The sequence below is a fragment of the Phocoena phocoena genome, chromosome 12, assembly GCF_963924675.1.
Source record: "Phocoena phocoena chromosome 12, mPhoPho1.1, whole genome shotgun sequence".
NCBI lineage: Eukaryota > Metazoa > Chordata > Mammalia > Artiodactyla > Phocoenidae > Phocoena > Phocoena phocoena.
The window spans coordinates 76,834,015-76,849,076 of record NC_089230.1 but is presented as its reverse complement, the minus strand read 5'-3'; the positions used below and the strand labels follow the sequence as shown (position 1 = coordinate 76,849,076).

Genomic DNA, 15,062 nt, shown 5'->3' with positions numbered 1-15,062 from the left:
CATATACATTTTTAATGGATACAAAGATAAGACACAAAGACGAAAAGTGAGGAAAAAAACATCTAAATTCTAATAGAAATTTTTCATACTTTTATTTGTGCGTAGCAAGGACTGTCTTCCAGCTCCTAATAAAGTTTGTACTCCAGGAACACTTTGTGGAATTTCTTGCTCAAGAAGAGGTCCTAGTCGATGACATATTTGCAGCAAGTGATCAGGTGCTAAATGTCTATAATACTTCACCTATTATGTGAAAGACATATAAAATATTTGCTAAATAAAGTGATACAATTCTTTACAGTAAATAAACTTTAAAAAATATGGTAATTTTTTCTGGCTAGTCAACATTTCATTTTACTTGGGGGAAAAGTTCACATTTATTCTGTGAAACCACTTGACTCACAGAATAAAACAGCTACCCAACCATGATTTGCCCCACTGAGGAGGAAAAATGCTAAAGAATTAATGTAACCTAAATACATTAAGTTATAAATTAACAGATGCTAGTCAGAGCAAATACTGAACAATGAAAAAACCTACAGCATTATAACCTAAAATGGTATGTTTCAGCTTAACAATTTTCAAAAACTTCCAACAGCAAAAAAATCACCTAACTACAAATATAATAAACGTTTTGTATTTTCGACATTATTTTTTAAAATCTCCAGAATAGTTCAGGATTAAAGAAACTTGATAGTTCATGTTCTCATTATAAAATCTAAAAGCACTTACATGATTTCTATGCTGAATTTTATAATTTATTTATACCAAAAACCTCACAGAGAGAAAGGCCAAATTCCAACTGTTAAATGAAACAAGTTTTGACTATAAATCTACCGACTACAAAGTTTGAGCACTTTTTGGAACAACTTCAAAGTACTGCTTAATTTATGCTAACATTCAAAACCAAGATATAAAATGCTATATTTTTATTATCCATCCTGGAAGTCTTTAGTAAATAGACAATATTTGCATAATAATGTAAAGAGAATTAAATTAGAAAAAAAAAGTACACTATTTTTTCACTTATATTTAGGTTATCAAGTTACAAAAAATTTCTCAGTGTAGTACCGAAATATTCCAGTTCAGCCATTTTCAAAGTGTGTTCTGTGGACCCCTAGGGATTTTTCAGGTAAAAATTATGAATAGGGACTTCCCTGGCAGGCCAGTGGTTAAGATTCCGCACTTCCACTGCAGGGGACATGGGTTCAACCCCTGGTCGGGGGCACTAAGATCCTGCATGCCACGCGGTGCAGCCAAAAAATTTTTTTAAAAATTATGAATAATATGAAGACGTTATTTGCTTTTTCACTCTCATTTTCTCATGAGTGTACTGTGAGTTTTAAAGGGGCCACATGACGTGTGATGTTCCAACAGACTGAATGTAGATGTGGATGTAAGAATCTGCCTTCTGTTAAACCAGACGCTAAACATCCCCAAAAGTGTAAAACAATACCACTCTTCTCACAAATTTGGTTTGTTTAGGAACATAATTATGTTATAAAAAAATTTTACTTATATGGAATGAGTTTATTATATTTAAATGAATAAAAATATTTTAAAATTTGTTTTAATTTTTAAATGTTAAATATGAATAGATTAGAATCCACATAAACAAAGGGACTGCAATAATTTTTACTAATGTGAAGAGGTGCTGAGGTGAAGAAGTTTGAGAATTGCTACTCAAATTCACTTAGATTCTTTTTTAAAAAATAACTGGAAGCTTGTACCTTTTGCCTCCCTTTACACATTTCGTCCACTCCCATGGATGAAGGGAGTTAAAAGGTACAAAACTTCCCAGTTATAAAACATTCAAGCCACCATGAAGAGCACGGTGATTATAGGTAATAATACTGTATTACACAATTGAAAGTTGCTAAGAGAGAAGATCTTAAAAGTTGTCATGACGAGAAAAAAATGCTTGAAGTATATATGGTGACAGACATTAACTAATGTGGTGGTGATCATTTCACAATATATACAAATATCAAATCATTATGTTGTGTACCTGAAACTAAAATAATGTTGTATGTCAATTTCACCTCAATTAAAAATAAATAAATAAATAACAAGGAAAGTCTGAGAAAATTTCATAGCCAAGAATAGCCTAAAAAAGACACGACAACTTAAAAGAAAAGTCCACTTAGTAATGGCAATTTTAGTATGAATTCTTTATGGTAAGACAGATTTGGGGGGAAGTGAGGGATTAAATCATTCCATCTTGCAGTATCTGTTATACTCTAACTGCAAAAAACTGTGAATGATATTTTTTTAAAAATTAGCTGATATTCATTCTTCTAAGCTCAAGCCAATTAAGAGGAACCTACCTTACTTTTTATCATAATATACTGTCACAGAGACAATATGTAGCCATATTGCCACACTTCGAAAGGATAATTTAAAATAATAAAGAGTCTCGCACATAGCAGATGGTCAATAATTATTGGTAGAATGAATACTTCTGGAAAAGAAGTTCTAATACAAATTATACATACTACGTCTCTTTGGAGAACGCTTCTCTTTGGAGAAGCTTTGGAGAGTCACAAAAGCACAATGACATTAAAGGCTCTGAAAAATCTTGATATATCTTTTCAATTTTGTTTATTTCACAAACTCTTTAGTTATATGAATCCTTTTCCCCTAATATTATCATCTCGAATCAAAACATACTTTTTCAAACACTAGTATGATTAAACAGAAAAAGCATTCAGAAGAAAATACAGCAGAATATAAAATTTTACAATTGTATTTATACTTTAACCTTCCCTAAAATAATTAAAAATTTAAAGTAAAAGTCTACAATATTTATAGGGTCCCTTCGACTTTCAAACTTGTACATGATAATTATTCTAATGTGACTTTTAAAAATTGACTGGAATTCTTTTTAAAGTGTTTAACAAGAAAGTTCATTACTTGTTAACTTTAGTTTCGTGATGATCCTGTTTTAGGGTCTTCTTGCAAAATACAATTCAGGTAGTGAACCTGAAAATCTTCACTGCAGAACTGTATCTTTTTAATAAAATATTATGAATCCACTTTTTCCAACTAAATCTTTCCTTGATTATCTAGTATATTTCAATTGTTCAAAATCAACTTTCATTTTAAAGTTAGGAGAGAGAATTTTATGCTTTCTGGCTTTGAGACCTTGTGCAAACTGACCCTTCTGCTAGAAATTTTTACCCTGCAGCTCCACACTTCACTCTCCTTCATGTCAGTCTATGCCTCACTGTCTTCCATGACCTGCCGCTGCCTCTTCTTTGCGGACAGAATTCTATCTTTGTGTTTCCACAGCACATTAAACTCCTTCCCAAACATTCCTTTACCGCACTCCCCGGAACTCTGTAGTACTTATCATACCATATTAAGTGTTCTTAATATATTTTGATACCTAGACCTCAGGAGGAATCTAATGATAGCTATGATGCCCTCCCCCCCCAAAACACATATAGGCTCTACCACTATCTTGCCCTGTTTTGGGGTTCATAAGACCCTGCACTATACTAAAATTGCCAGTTTACTTTATCCATGTCCTACCTAAGAACACACGGGATTAGAACTTGTTTACCTGTCTACCCAGTACCTAACATAGTACTTACAGGTAAGTGCTTAATTATTAGATAAATGAATATATGAAAATATGCAGAAAAAAACTGACTTCTCTATCTAGCCATTAAAGGGTGAGGTTCTTTAAGGTCTGAGATCCAAGAGCCCAGTTCCAGACCCTCTCTTATTCTCACTCTACACTCTCCCTGAACAATCTTTATGCAAAGCTTCCCAAATTTGTATCTATAGCCTGGGCTTGCACATCAGATTTTCTTAAAAGACTCCCCTCCTTGGCGTCCCAAAGCCTCCTCAACTCAACATACCCAGAAGTAAACTCAAGATGCTCATGCCAACCCCCCACCACCAAAAAAGTTCCCTACGGTGGTGACTGGCAACACCATCTAACCAACCTAAAATCAAGAAGTCACGTTTTTCACACTGTTCATTCCTCCCTCCCACCTCATTCCAAATACCCAAGCAGTCACCAACTCCAATTGAATTTTTCCTTCCTAGCCTTAAACCCATCTACCCGTTTCTATCTCCATAATAACAATCCAAGTTCAAATCATCTTTGCTATAAACTCCCATCTTTCCCACATCCACTCATGCCTTCTACAACCTCATTCAAATCTATACTCTATATTGCAATTAGAACGCTCTTTCCAAAACAGAGATCTGGTCAGGTCACCTCTACCTAAAGCACTCCAGAGGCTTTCCTTGCTCTCTGGAGATCCAAATCCTTAACATGGTCTACAAGCCCTGAAGTACATGTACAGTCCATTACTATTTCTCTGCCTCATCTGGCACATTCCCAGCCCTACACTCTCCAGACCCCACTTCTTTCCACATTTAGACACACTGGCTTTCTTTCAGGTTCTTTACCTGCACTCTCTCCTGTCAGGCTTTTCCATGTGGTATATACTCTCAGCATTTCCCCACGTCCCCTTGCCCAGATAACTCTTCTATTTGCTTCAGATCTTCCCTTCAATGAACTTCCTTTGTTTTCCTTCACCCTATTCAGTTTAGGTACATTATCTTAGGTGAACAGTCTTCTGGTGACTTTTCCTTAACTCATGTACCAGTTCGTGATTATACCTTTAACAATGTAATGATTTAATGTTTTTCTTCTCCACTTTACCGTAAACTACATGAGAACAGGGACCATCAGCTTTCATTCCTAGATGCATCATATATATACACACATCCCCAATACATATTTTAAAAAATGAATAAAAATTATTTTTTGGTACTATCTTTTTCTCAACATTATCCTTCATGAATATTAATCCATGTATTTATGGTCAATATTTAAAATGTAAAAACAAAAACAAATTTTAAAAAATTAAAATAGCTCATTTATGGCTATACATATGTGATTTTTAATTTTCAAATTATTAAGAACCCTGTATCTTTAATATTACCTTAAGCTTTTTAGTCTGAATGAACTTTTAATTTACTAGGAAATAATTAAAAGGTAAAGTCAAAACAATATTGTAATAAAATCCCTTATCCAAAAATGTCTATATCTGGATTTTCAGTAATTGTCCATACACTATTATTAAGGAAAAACAAAACAAAACTTGACATTCTCAATTCTAATATACCCATTACTTTTCAGGACCAGAGCTGCTTTCAAGCTCTTAAAGATATTCAACACAAAAAAGTATGACCAAATGGTAAAGTGTGATGAATATTAATAATACTAACATAGCTAACACATACTGGCTGCACACTAAATGCTAGGCCTTGGGGTAATTGTTGTTTTACATGAAAAAGCTGAGTTAATGATTTTAATATCCGTAAGAGGTATGTTCTATTATTATTCCCATTAATAAAGAAATGATGACACAAAAAGATAAAAGAACCCTCCCAAGGTCACACACATTTAGTGGATGGCAGAGATGAGACAAGCCAAGGCAATCTAACTCCAGAGCCACAATCATACAGCCCGTCTCCTACCTCCCCTCCAAAGTACCTACTGCCTCAAATATATGTATATAAAAATGTGTAAGCAAGCTATAAATTAGACATTTTGAATAGTTTTCAACATATGCATTAAAGTAAGCCAGAAAGAAATGTTTTAAAAGTTGACCTTTTCATGTTGAAAAAAATCCTTCTAGACCTAAACAGAGAAAAAAAACTTGGATATCTTTTTAAGGACCTCTTAAAAGTGAGCTTAGATCAATATATTCATTCCAACTACTTGATTTACCTGTGAGACCTAGAAATGCCAGTCCTTCCTCTAGGATGTAATTAAGAAGTCCTAATGAAAATAAGATCCACCTAATGTTTGGCACCAAAACGATCTGATTTGACCAGGCTCTTTACTTTACCCCTAGGTCCCAAACACCTGACTGGTTCTAAAACAGTTTTTCAGATCTCCCACATCTGTTTTCTCACAATTTTTTTCAGATTTGATAGGCTAGTTGCTTCTGCTTCCTGCTATGGTTCTGAGCTCTTTCTAAAAGGTCAGCTTCATAGAATATAGTCCTTATTTTTAGGTCTATTCTAGCATATAAACAAAATCATGAATTTTTTAAAACCCTATTCACTGTTTAATCACTCTATAAGGCCTATTACTAAAATCCAGTCCCTAAAATTCTCTAAACTTACAATTTATAAATCTGTTACCATTATTACAAAGTGCAGGTTAAATTATATCTACACTTTTTAAAACAAGTTTACATTTTCTGAGCTTTTTAAAACTGTAATAGTTTTTCCACATAGAAAAAAAATATGGAATACTTACTCCGTGCCAAGTATGCTCAAAATTTAAGGTTAAGTATTTTCCTCATTTCACAGGTAAAGAAAACTGAGGCCCAAAGGTTAAGGTCACACATTTAGAAAGTAGGAGAAACAGTAATCAAACCGAGGTCTTCTGATTCCGAGTTTAGTGTTATTTCTATAACACTATAGTTTCCTTCTCTAAACTTTAGTTTCCCCCACACTGTCAAACAGGCTCTATGGTTACCAAACTTAAATAAAACCCATGTAACCATTTTTCAAGCCAAATCTTCTAAGCTGGGTAACAATTCTTAGGACTCTTACAAGCTTATGACTTATTTGTACTTAGAGTATAATAAAATTAATATAGAATCTTACTAAGTCTCAAAATTAATCTTGGTGGTCTATTTACTCTTAATAACTATGAATAAACATGCTCAAAAGACTGTGTCTTATATTCAGAATTTGGTCAACCACCTAAGAATTCATTTAGATAATAATAATTCAGTTAGAATTATCAATGCAATTACCAATACATATTTGTCAAATAAATAAAATGCAATATTGCTCTTCCAAATTTTATTCATTACAATTTGACTATATTTGTTTAAAAAAAACCCCAAAACTCTATCCAGAATTAAGGTTTCCACAAACCACAAAGTAAAGATGCTCTATAAAAAATAATTTAAAACACAACAAAATGACAAAGTTTAACTTTATAAAATAACATTTTGAAGTTTTGTTTTTAAATCAAGTCAAATTTGCTAAGCAAAATCTGTGCAATAAGAAATCTTTAAAACATTATTTACTTAATAAAGTATAATTTAAAACTTAAACCTATGATTCTGTTGAAAAAGTTATTGTCCATTGATTTTAAGATTAAAAATTCTTAAACTGTTTATTCTTAAAATGCCAATATAAATAATCTTAAGAGAACAATCAGTTTCATTTTTAGTAATGTTTCCGTTTCAAACACCGTACTCAAAATAACTAACATCACACAAATAACGGCAGTGTAAAGTTGTTTCAGAAAATGCATATGTCTCCAAGTTGACTAGAATTTAGTACTTCCACACCCCAAAACTAAACCAGAATCAAGTGACACAAGTAAAGGTAAGTATTTTTTGCATTTATACTATATAACCTCTGCCAAGACAGGCTATGTGCCTGTTCTTTACCCAGACAGAGACCAAACGGGTCATGCTACTCTGACCACAGCCATCTGGAGCCCAGAATAAACGGATTCCTTATGTGCTTCCTTTGCAGCAGGCTGCTATCACCCATGTTGCCATGAATAACTTAAGCCTTATACTACAAATCTCACTCCTCTTACAATGTAAATGAGTTTTAACTAAAGCAGAAACTGCATTACACCAATGTTGCTACCCCAATTTTCCTAATATCAAAAACTTCTCATCCAACCATCCTTTTCATTATCTGTGATCCCTGAGCTTAAATAAGGCCGCTTTTGTGTATATGCATATACGTGTGTACATGTGTGTGAGGCAAATAACTAAAGGTGGACCAGCTTCACATCTAATGTCTCCCTGCTCCGTAGTGACCAAAGGTTCTCAAACTTTTGTATTTCACTGCTCAATACCACAATTTTTTATTTTTAGTACCCTGAATTCTCAAATGCCATAATGAAAAAAAAATTGTCATTTTCCCTAACCTGTTATAAAATGCTTACCCTCCTCTATATTCCATATACTCAACAACGTATTTATTAATTCCAAAATAATTTGTTTTCACAAATTACTCACATGTCAACAACAGAGGTTCTCACAAACAAGACAGAAACTTTACACATTTAAAACTTCCAGAATTTTCAATTTGGTTCCTATTATATAATAGTCTTTATCACTTTTAAGTACAATTACAAAAGCAACTGAAGTATTCTAAACAAATTTGCTGTTAAAAGCTTTTCCTCTAATACACTCATTTTAATGCTTGACTTTCTTTCCTGAAAGGGAAGTACATTAAAATACGAAATTATTCTAAATGTATATACTTAGTACTCTGTTAACTAATGGCCACTTTGCTTAGTACTAGGGATATTTTTCTATGAATTCTAAAACTTCTATGTGGAAACTACTAGTAAGAATGAAATTCACCTACCTGGTATTGTCCAAAATAAGTTGGGTAAAATACAATTCTACCTGCTATAATTCTGTAGTGATACGACAGATAACCACAAAATTGAGGAAAAAGAAGAATGGCTGCAAGAGGTGAGAAAAGTTTCTAGACAAAAGAAACAAAAAAACTTGTCTATCTAACAAAGAAATTCTGTATGGACTAAAAGACTGACATTCATAGGATTTATTTAACCAAATACTCACTTAAGAATAAATTCAAAACGGTCCTTTTAAAATTCTGCTTAAAACAGAAATACCTTTAAGCCACATTACAAAACAAAGTATCTCCTCCTATTTCCAAAAATACAAACTATTGTGATGATTTTAAATTACACAAATCTCTGTACAGAAGGAACCAGATACAACAGCCAAGCTCCCTTCACATATTCCTAAGTGCCATCTGATCATTACCAAAAGAAAGAGCTTCATATATCCTCTAATCAATTCTGCATATTTCAACCACCCAAACATTTCTTAACGTTAACTGTTCCACAAATACAGTCATAGTCAGAATCACTATACAGACCAACAAAATTTTTCTAGAAATCTACCCACAATGTTTTAAAAATGATTTATTTTTGATATTTACTATACTTTTTTCTTTGTATCTTAGGCTTAATTATTTTGTTCTTGAATCTACAAAGTAACTATAATACTAGTACCTTCTAAAGTTTTAAGCAGCCGGTTTTATATGGCAACTACTATATTCAGAAAGTTATGCATACTTGTTTCTGAAATAAAAATGTTTTTTCTTAAATTTTTATACAATGTTAGAAAGCTATAGTAGGAACAACCTTTCTACTACTACTAAAGTTCTGATAATAGCAAACACAAACCCTTACATAGTATTTGATTTGTACCAGTCAGTTTTTACTCTCATAATCTTACAAAGTAGGAGCTATTATTAACCCATTGTACAGATTGGGAAACAGACTCCAACAGTACTTTTCTGCCTCATAACAATCATAAAACACCACTGTGCAGTTTGGGAGGGGATAATCCAACTCCCCTTTTATATTCATGCCACTTTACAATTATTCAGGAGTATTAAGAATTTAACAGGTATTTATTTTAAAATTTTTGTAAATGCCTCAAACTCTTTAAAATAATGGTATAAGTATCAATAGAATAATTGCATGTATAAGAAAGGATGAAGATTTGCCTACTTCAGCCCTTCAATATGTACTATTCCCTTCACGCCTAACATTTTTTCTTCATTATAATGATTATGAGACACGAAAACCGTGTTATGGAGACTACCAAGCGAAACGTACTATTTCACTGATACTCTATTAAAAAAGGAAATGATAAGTCTACTACACATTTAATTCATTATATGCCACCCCCCTCCAAAATTGATACTGGTTAAATTTTGACAGTACTATGTTATCTTTAATGGGAATGGGAATCCCTGATTCAAAAATATTTAATATGTTATCTTTTTTTTTCTAAAACTGGTCTCATAGGTTTTATACCTTAACTTTCACATTAATAAGCATACTCTAAATAAACACTTAAGAAAATCCTATTTATGGTTCCTATTCATCTCTGAATTTAAGACGGCCAATAATTTATGAAAACCAGTTCTTAAACCATGGTGAAAACATATTAATTACAAAGAGGTAGTCTACAAAGTGGTTGTGTCTCAAAAATCTTCATCTTTTCAAGGAGAAATGATTCTACAAACTAAGAACAGCACTACAAAAAGCATTTATACAATTTACTAAAATGCATGATTTGTCTAAGTCTACTTTTCTGTGTTTTAGATAATGAAACTCCAAAATGAAAAAGTTGAGCTCTTAGAAACAATGCATTGCGACTTCTAGTCAAAAATCAGATTTCAATTCGCTTATCTGACAAGAAAGAGATAACAGGGGCCCAGAGAAATTCCTGACTTGCCAGAGGTTAACCTGCAGGCTAACTGTAGGCAGGGCTAAGATCACAACCCGCAGTCTCCTGATTCCCAATCCTTTCCCTTGAATACAAAGATTTCTAATAAAGTGGAATCATTTTTTAAAAAGCAAATACCACTACAAAAAAATAATAATTATTATATCATAACAGATTAGCAAAACAAGAACACAGTTTTGGAAAATAATGCCTCGTAGGCATGAAATGTAATCAGAGTCCCAAATCTGGCAAAAAACGCTTATAAATTCCGCCTCAAGATCTCATAAATATGCAACTTAAATTATGTCGCCACTACTGAAGGTGACAACTAGAGAGCGAAACTTAATAAACCAACTAATTTCACTATTCAAACTAAGAAATAAATAAATGACAAAGCTTTCTCTTTGTCCAAAAATTAGTTGTTTTCTTATTCTGTAAAGTTGCCTCCTTACGCTTGACTCCTTTTAAAAAAATAAGAATTCTAATGAAAGCTTAAAAAATGCCCTTTTACTTTAAAAGCAACCTCATACTTTTTAAAAATAGAAAATCTGATTAAACATATACCACTGAGCCAAAAAAAATTTTTAAACCCTTTAACTTCCTATCAAATTCCATCCACTTTTAAAAATGTTTTAAGTCTTTAGACAGCAATAACCATAATCCTGTTTAACAATACCTTTACCAATGACACTTAAAAAAAATAATAATATGTTTATTTCAACTCTGTAAACTTTTAAACTGCTCTTAAAACTCCACTTTCTGCTTGGTCAAAACTCAACCACTGTGATTTTATCTGCAGCCTGACTGCAGATGCTGATCTATGCTCGTTTTAAGCTCACAAATACAAATATTATACCCCATCCTAAATAGCTGTAATTTGAGGTTCTCTAGAAATTTCAATTTGACATACAAATTCTCCCATTTAAAACCATTTAAAATATTACCCAATTTATCGGTTAACGTAAGCAACAAAATTTCCAGGTAGAGGTAAACACTACTGAAACTACAAACAATAATTATTACTTTGGCTTCACTCACCAAAATAATCTTCAAACCAACGTTATGTAAATTAAATTTAATAGGACACAAAATAAAATTTTTTTTCAGTCTCAGGAATAAATTAAGACAACAGAGAATGATGTACAAGAGACTTTGCATGTGCTCACCTAGCTCACCATAAAATTTCAAAACCCTACTATTAAACAAAAACGTACTTAAATACCTAGTGTTCTAAAATATCTTTAGGCCTAACTAAATGTCAAACAAAGTCAAACAAAATTAAACCAAATACCACACACCTCGATATATAGTTCGATGGGTATGAAAGTACCTCAAATGGTGCCTTGGATCCAGCTGATACAGAGTGAGTAATATGCTGAACGAACGAAATGAGAAAATGAGCCAGAGAACCCTGAAGTCTACTGAGAATTCTTAACTATCTCATGAGCGTGCCAACATGACTACTCTGGTAAAAAGGTCTGAAAACACTCTAAGCAAGAAAAAACACTTCCATACAAAATAGGTGGATTTTGATAAATAACACACTGATAAAGACACTGCTTAGGGTATCCTAAGTCAAGTCTGATAAAGAGACTAGGAATATAAACTCATTTTACTAATGTTTGAGAGGTAAGAAACTCGCTCAAAAAAAGCTGAAAAACACGGGTAACCCTGTTTTTATTGGAAAACAAAATGATATTCCTACAAGGACTAGACATTCTCATAATTTGGCCAGATACCATTGGCTGCTTCATTTAAAAAACATAAAAATAGCGTTACCAATAGTCTCCACATTAAAAAGAACACAGCAACCTTCAGTGACTTGGGGTTTGTGGGGTTTTATAAAACGCAAAGATGGGTGTGGTTAAAAGAGAGGCAAAGATGAGTTCTGTCTGTCCAGTTCTTAAAAATGGAATATTATAATCTTTATGATAATTCTTTAAATAACAAGAAATACATGGAAATCCACTTAAGATTTTGTCAAGTATTTACAAACCTAAAAATTAAACACTGCTGTTACTGAATCTTAGAGTTTGCTTCAAACTCCATTCATTTTAGCCAAGTACTGAATAAGACTAGTTGAAATCACTACGTACTTGAAAAACTAACAGTATGGAAATGAATGCGCTGTTAACTCTCTATTCATTTAACTAAACCTAAGTACGCTTGCTTATTTCAATAGCTGTGAGCACTTACCAACAACCTATACTAAATCATAACACATTTAGACACAAAAGTTAGATGTTCTATATGCAAATGAAACAGGAGCCATCAAAAATCATGTCATGCCTTCCTCAATCTCGCTGAAGGCGTTCAAAGCTAGCTGAAACTTCCTGATCCTTTCAGAAGCCCTCTTGAAGTAACATTATAACTATCTTAAAACATCAGCTGCAAACATGTCTCCGAAAAATCAATGCACTGCATAAATTTCAAAGGCTCGATGTGCCCCAGTGACTGCTTTAACACACACATCACACACACACGCATACAACCTAAATCAGAAGAGGAGGAGAAATTAACACGGAAAGCAGAACTCCCGAATACAAATACCCCACTGTTCCATTCACAATACACAAGGGGGTCAGGACCACTTTTAGAAATCAATTTTCAGAAATGACTAAAATATTCAATTCGGAAACCCACAAAATTAAGAGAGGTATTTTTCAAGCGACTAACAAAATACATCCCACTGTAAAACTGAAAAACTTTTACTTGCCAATCGCCACTCCACAGTAAGTGTACGTGTAAAAAAATCAACACTCTTCAGGGGCCTCCAATAGCAGCTTTTAATTTAACGAGGGGCCTAACGCGAAAATTAGCAAAATGAAAAAAAGCCTGTTAAACTTCTGGCTTTAGGGTGTTACACGCTTTACACTTCTGCGAAAAAAGCTTCCGTAGATGCAAGATGCGCCCGCTGGCCAACGACCATCAGCCGGCCGAACCCCTCCGACGGAAAAAAAAAAAAAACACACACACACACAAAAAACCTAGCTCTGAAGGTAAAGGAAAGCCACAGAAACGGAAGAGGAAAAAAAATAACGTCTTGCCACGGTTCCGCAGCGGCTGAATAGGCGGCTTGTGAAATGCTAATGCCACTTCGGAGCAGTTAGTCACCAGCTATTGTGTGCGGCTGGAGAAAGCCGAGCCGAGCGCGCGTGCAGAGCGAGCAGGCGAGCGAGCGCGCCCTCCTTCCTCGCGCCGCCGCCGCCGCCGCCACCGCCGCCGCCGCCTCGCGCGCGCCCCCGCGCCCGCACGGACGCGCGCGCCGGCCCCTCCTCCTCCGGCCTTGCACTGCACAACACTCATGACGTATCTTTATTTCTAGCACATTAACAAAATATCACAAATAAATTGTCTGCAGCCCCTGCGGCCCCGGGGTGCGGGTCTCCCCGGCCACTGCCCCCCGCAACCCCCGCGCCGGCCTCCCAACCCTCCCCGTGGCCTTCGGAGCTTTCAGGTTCTGGGGCCAAGTTTTTGTCTCTGTAAAAAAATTGCGGGAAATTCAATTTTTATTCGACTCGGGGAAAAGTTTCTTTGCTCCGCGACGTGAATGTCTCACCAGATTCTGGTAGGTCCTGGGATGCTCCTTCCCGGTCCAGTCGGTGCGCCGGGGCAGCAGCTGCGGGGAGAGGACGCCCCGTGAGCCCGGCCCCCGGCCCCGGCCCGCCCGCGCCCCTCCCCCGCCCTCCCTGCGCCCCGCCTGGGACCCCGAGCCCCGCGCCCCGCGCCCCGGCGGCGGCGGCGGCGGCGCAGCGGCCCAGGGGCGGCCGCGCGGCGGCGGGACGCGGCGGGCCGCCGCCGCCCTTACCTCCTTCTCGGCCACCTCACGGATCAGCACCTGCAACAACAAAGCGGGGAGAGCTGAGCCCCGCGCCCCGGGCCGCGGCCCCGCCGCCGCCGCCAACGCCGCCGCCGCCGCCGCCCTCCCCCACGCCCGCGAGCGGCGAGCGCCGGCCCGGCCCGCGCCGCGCGCCGCCGTACCTGAGCCGCCTGCTGACAGGGTCCATCTTCCAGGAACCGGGCGATGAGGAAGTAGAGCTCTGCGCGGGAGAGAGGGACAGGGAGACACACAGGCTGAGCGGCCGGGCGGCGGGGGGCGGGGGACCGCGGGCGGAATCGCCCGGTGCCAGCGGCCCCGGCAGCCCCCCGACTTACCCGATCGCAGCTCCGAGAGGCCTTTCCTCTCACAAGACATGTTTATGGGTCACTTCGGGGCCGCCGGCGGGACACCCCGCCGCCGAGTGGAAGCGGGGATGGTGCCGCCGCCTGCCCTATAGCTGTCACTGTGTGTTCACGAGCCGAGCCTCGGCTCCACCATTCAAGCAACGGCGGCGGAGGCGGAGGAGGAGGAGGAGGAAACAACAACTCTCAGGCAGCGGCTACAGGCGCCGCCGCCGCCTCCGCCGCGGATCCCTCCGCCGCAGAAAGGAGTCCGCCGCCTTCGCGGCCCCGGGCTCGGCCTGTCCTCGGCCCGCGCCCGCGCCCCCACCCCCGCCCCCGGCGCAGAAAAAGGAGTGCCTCCGACCCCGCGGCCCCGGCGCCCCCGCAGCCGGCGCGGCGAGACCCCCGCCCGCGGCTCCCCGACCGAAGGTGCGATTTATTTATTTATTTCCAGTCGAAGATGTCGGAGCCGGAGCCGCCGGTTGGCTGGAAGGCGCTTTCTCTGTGGAGGCCGACCTCGGGAGGGAGGGGGCCAGGGACGGCTCCGCGGAGGGATCTGACGCACACGGAGCCGCAGCACAGGCTCTATTCAGCGGCGCTGGCTGGGGCTGA

At 37.5% G+C, this 15,062-nt stretch overlaps 1 protein-coding gene across 1 annotated transcript in view; it reads right to left on the bottom strand.

The window, feature by feature from the left end:
* Positions 1–14,484, bottom strand: part of PHIP (pleckstrin homology domain interacting protein) — a 122,689-nt gene extending 108,205 nt beyond the window's left edge. The window contains exons 1-5 of the mRNA XM_065888990.1: positions 14,445–14,484; positions 14,271–14,329; positions 14,098–14,127; positions 13,849–13,908; positions 90–240 (exon numbers count right to left, since the gene is read on the bottom strand). Of these exons, the coding sequence (XP_065745062.1) occupies positions 90–240; positions 13,849–13,908; positions 14,098–14,127; positions 14,271–14,329; positions 14,445–14,484 (340 nt within the window). The remainder of the gene's footprint in view (positions 1–89; positions 241–13,848; positions 13,909–14,097; positions 14,128–14,270; positions 14,330–14,444) is intronic.
* Between the last annotated feature and the right edge of the window lie 578 nt (positions 14,485–15,062).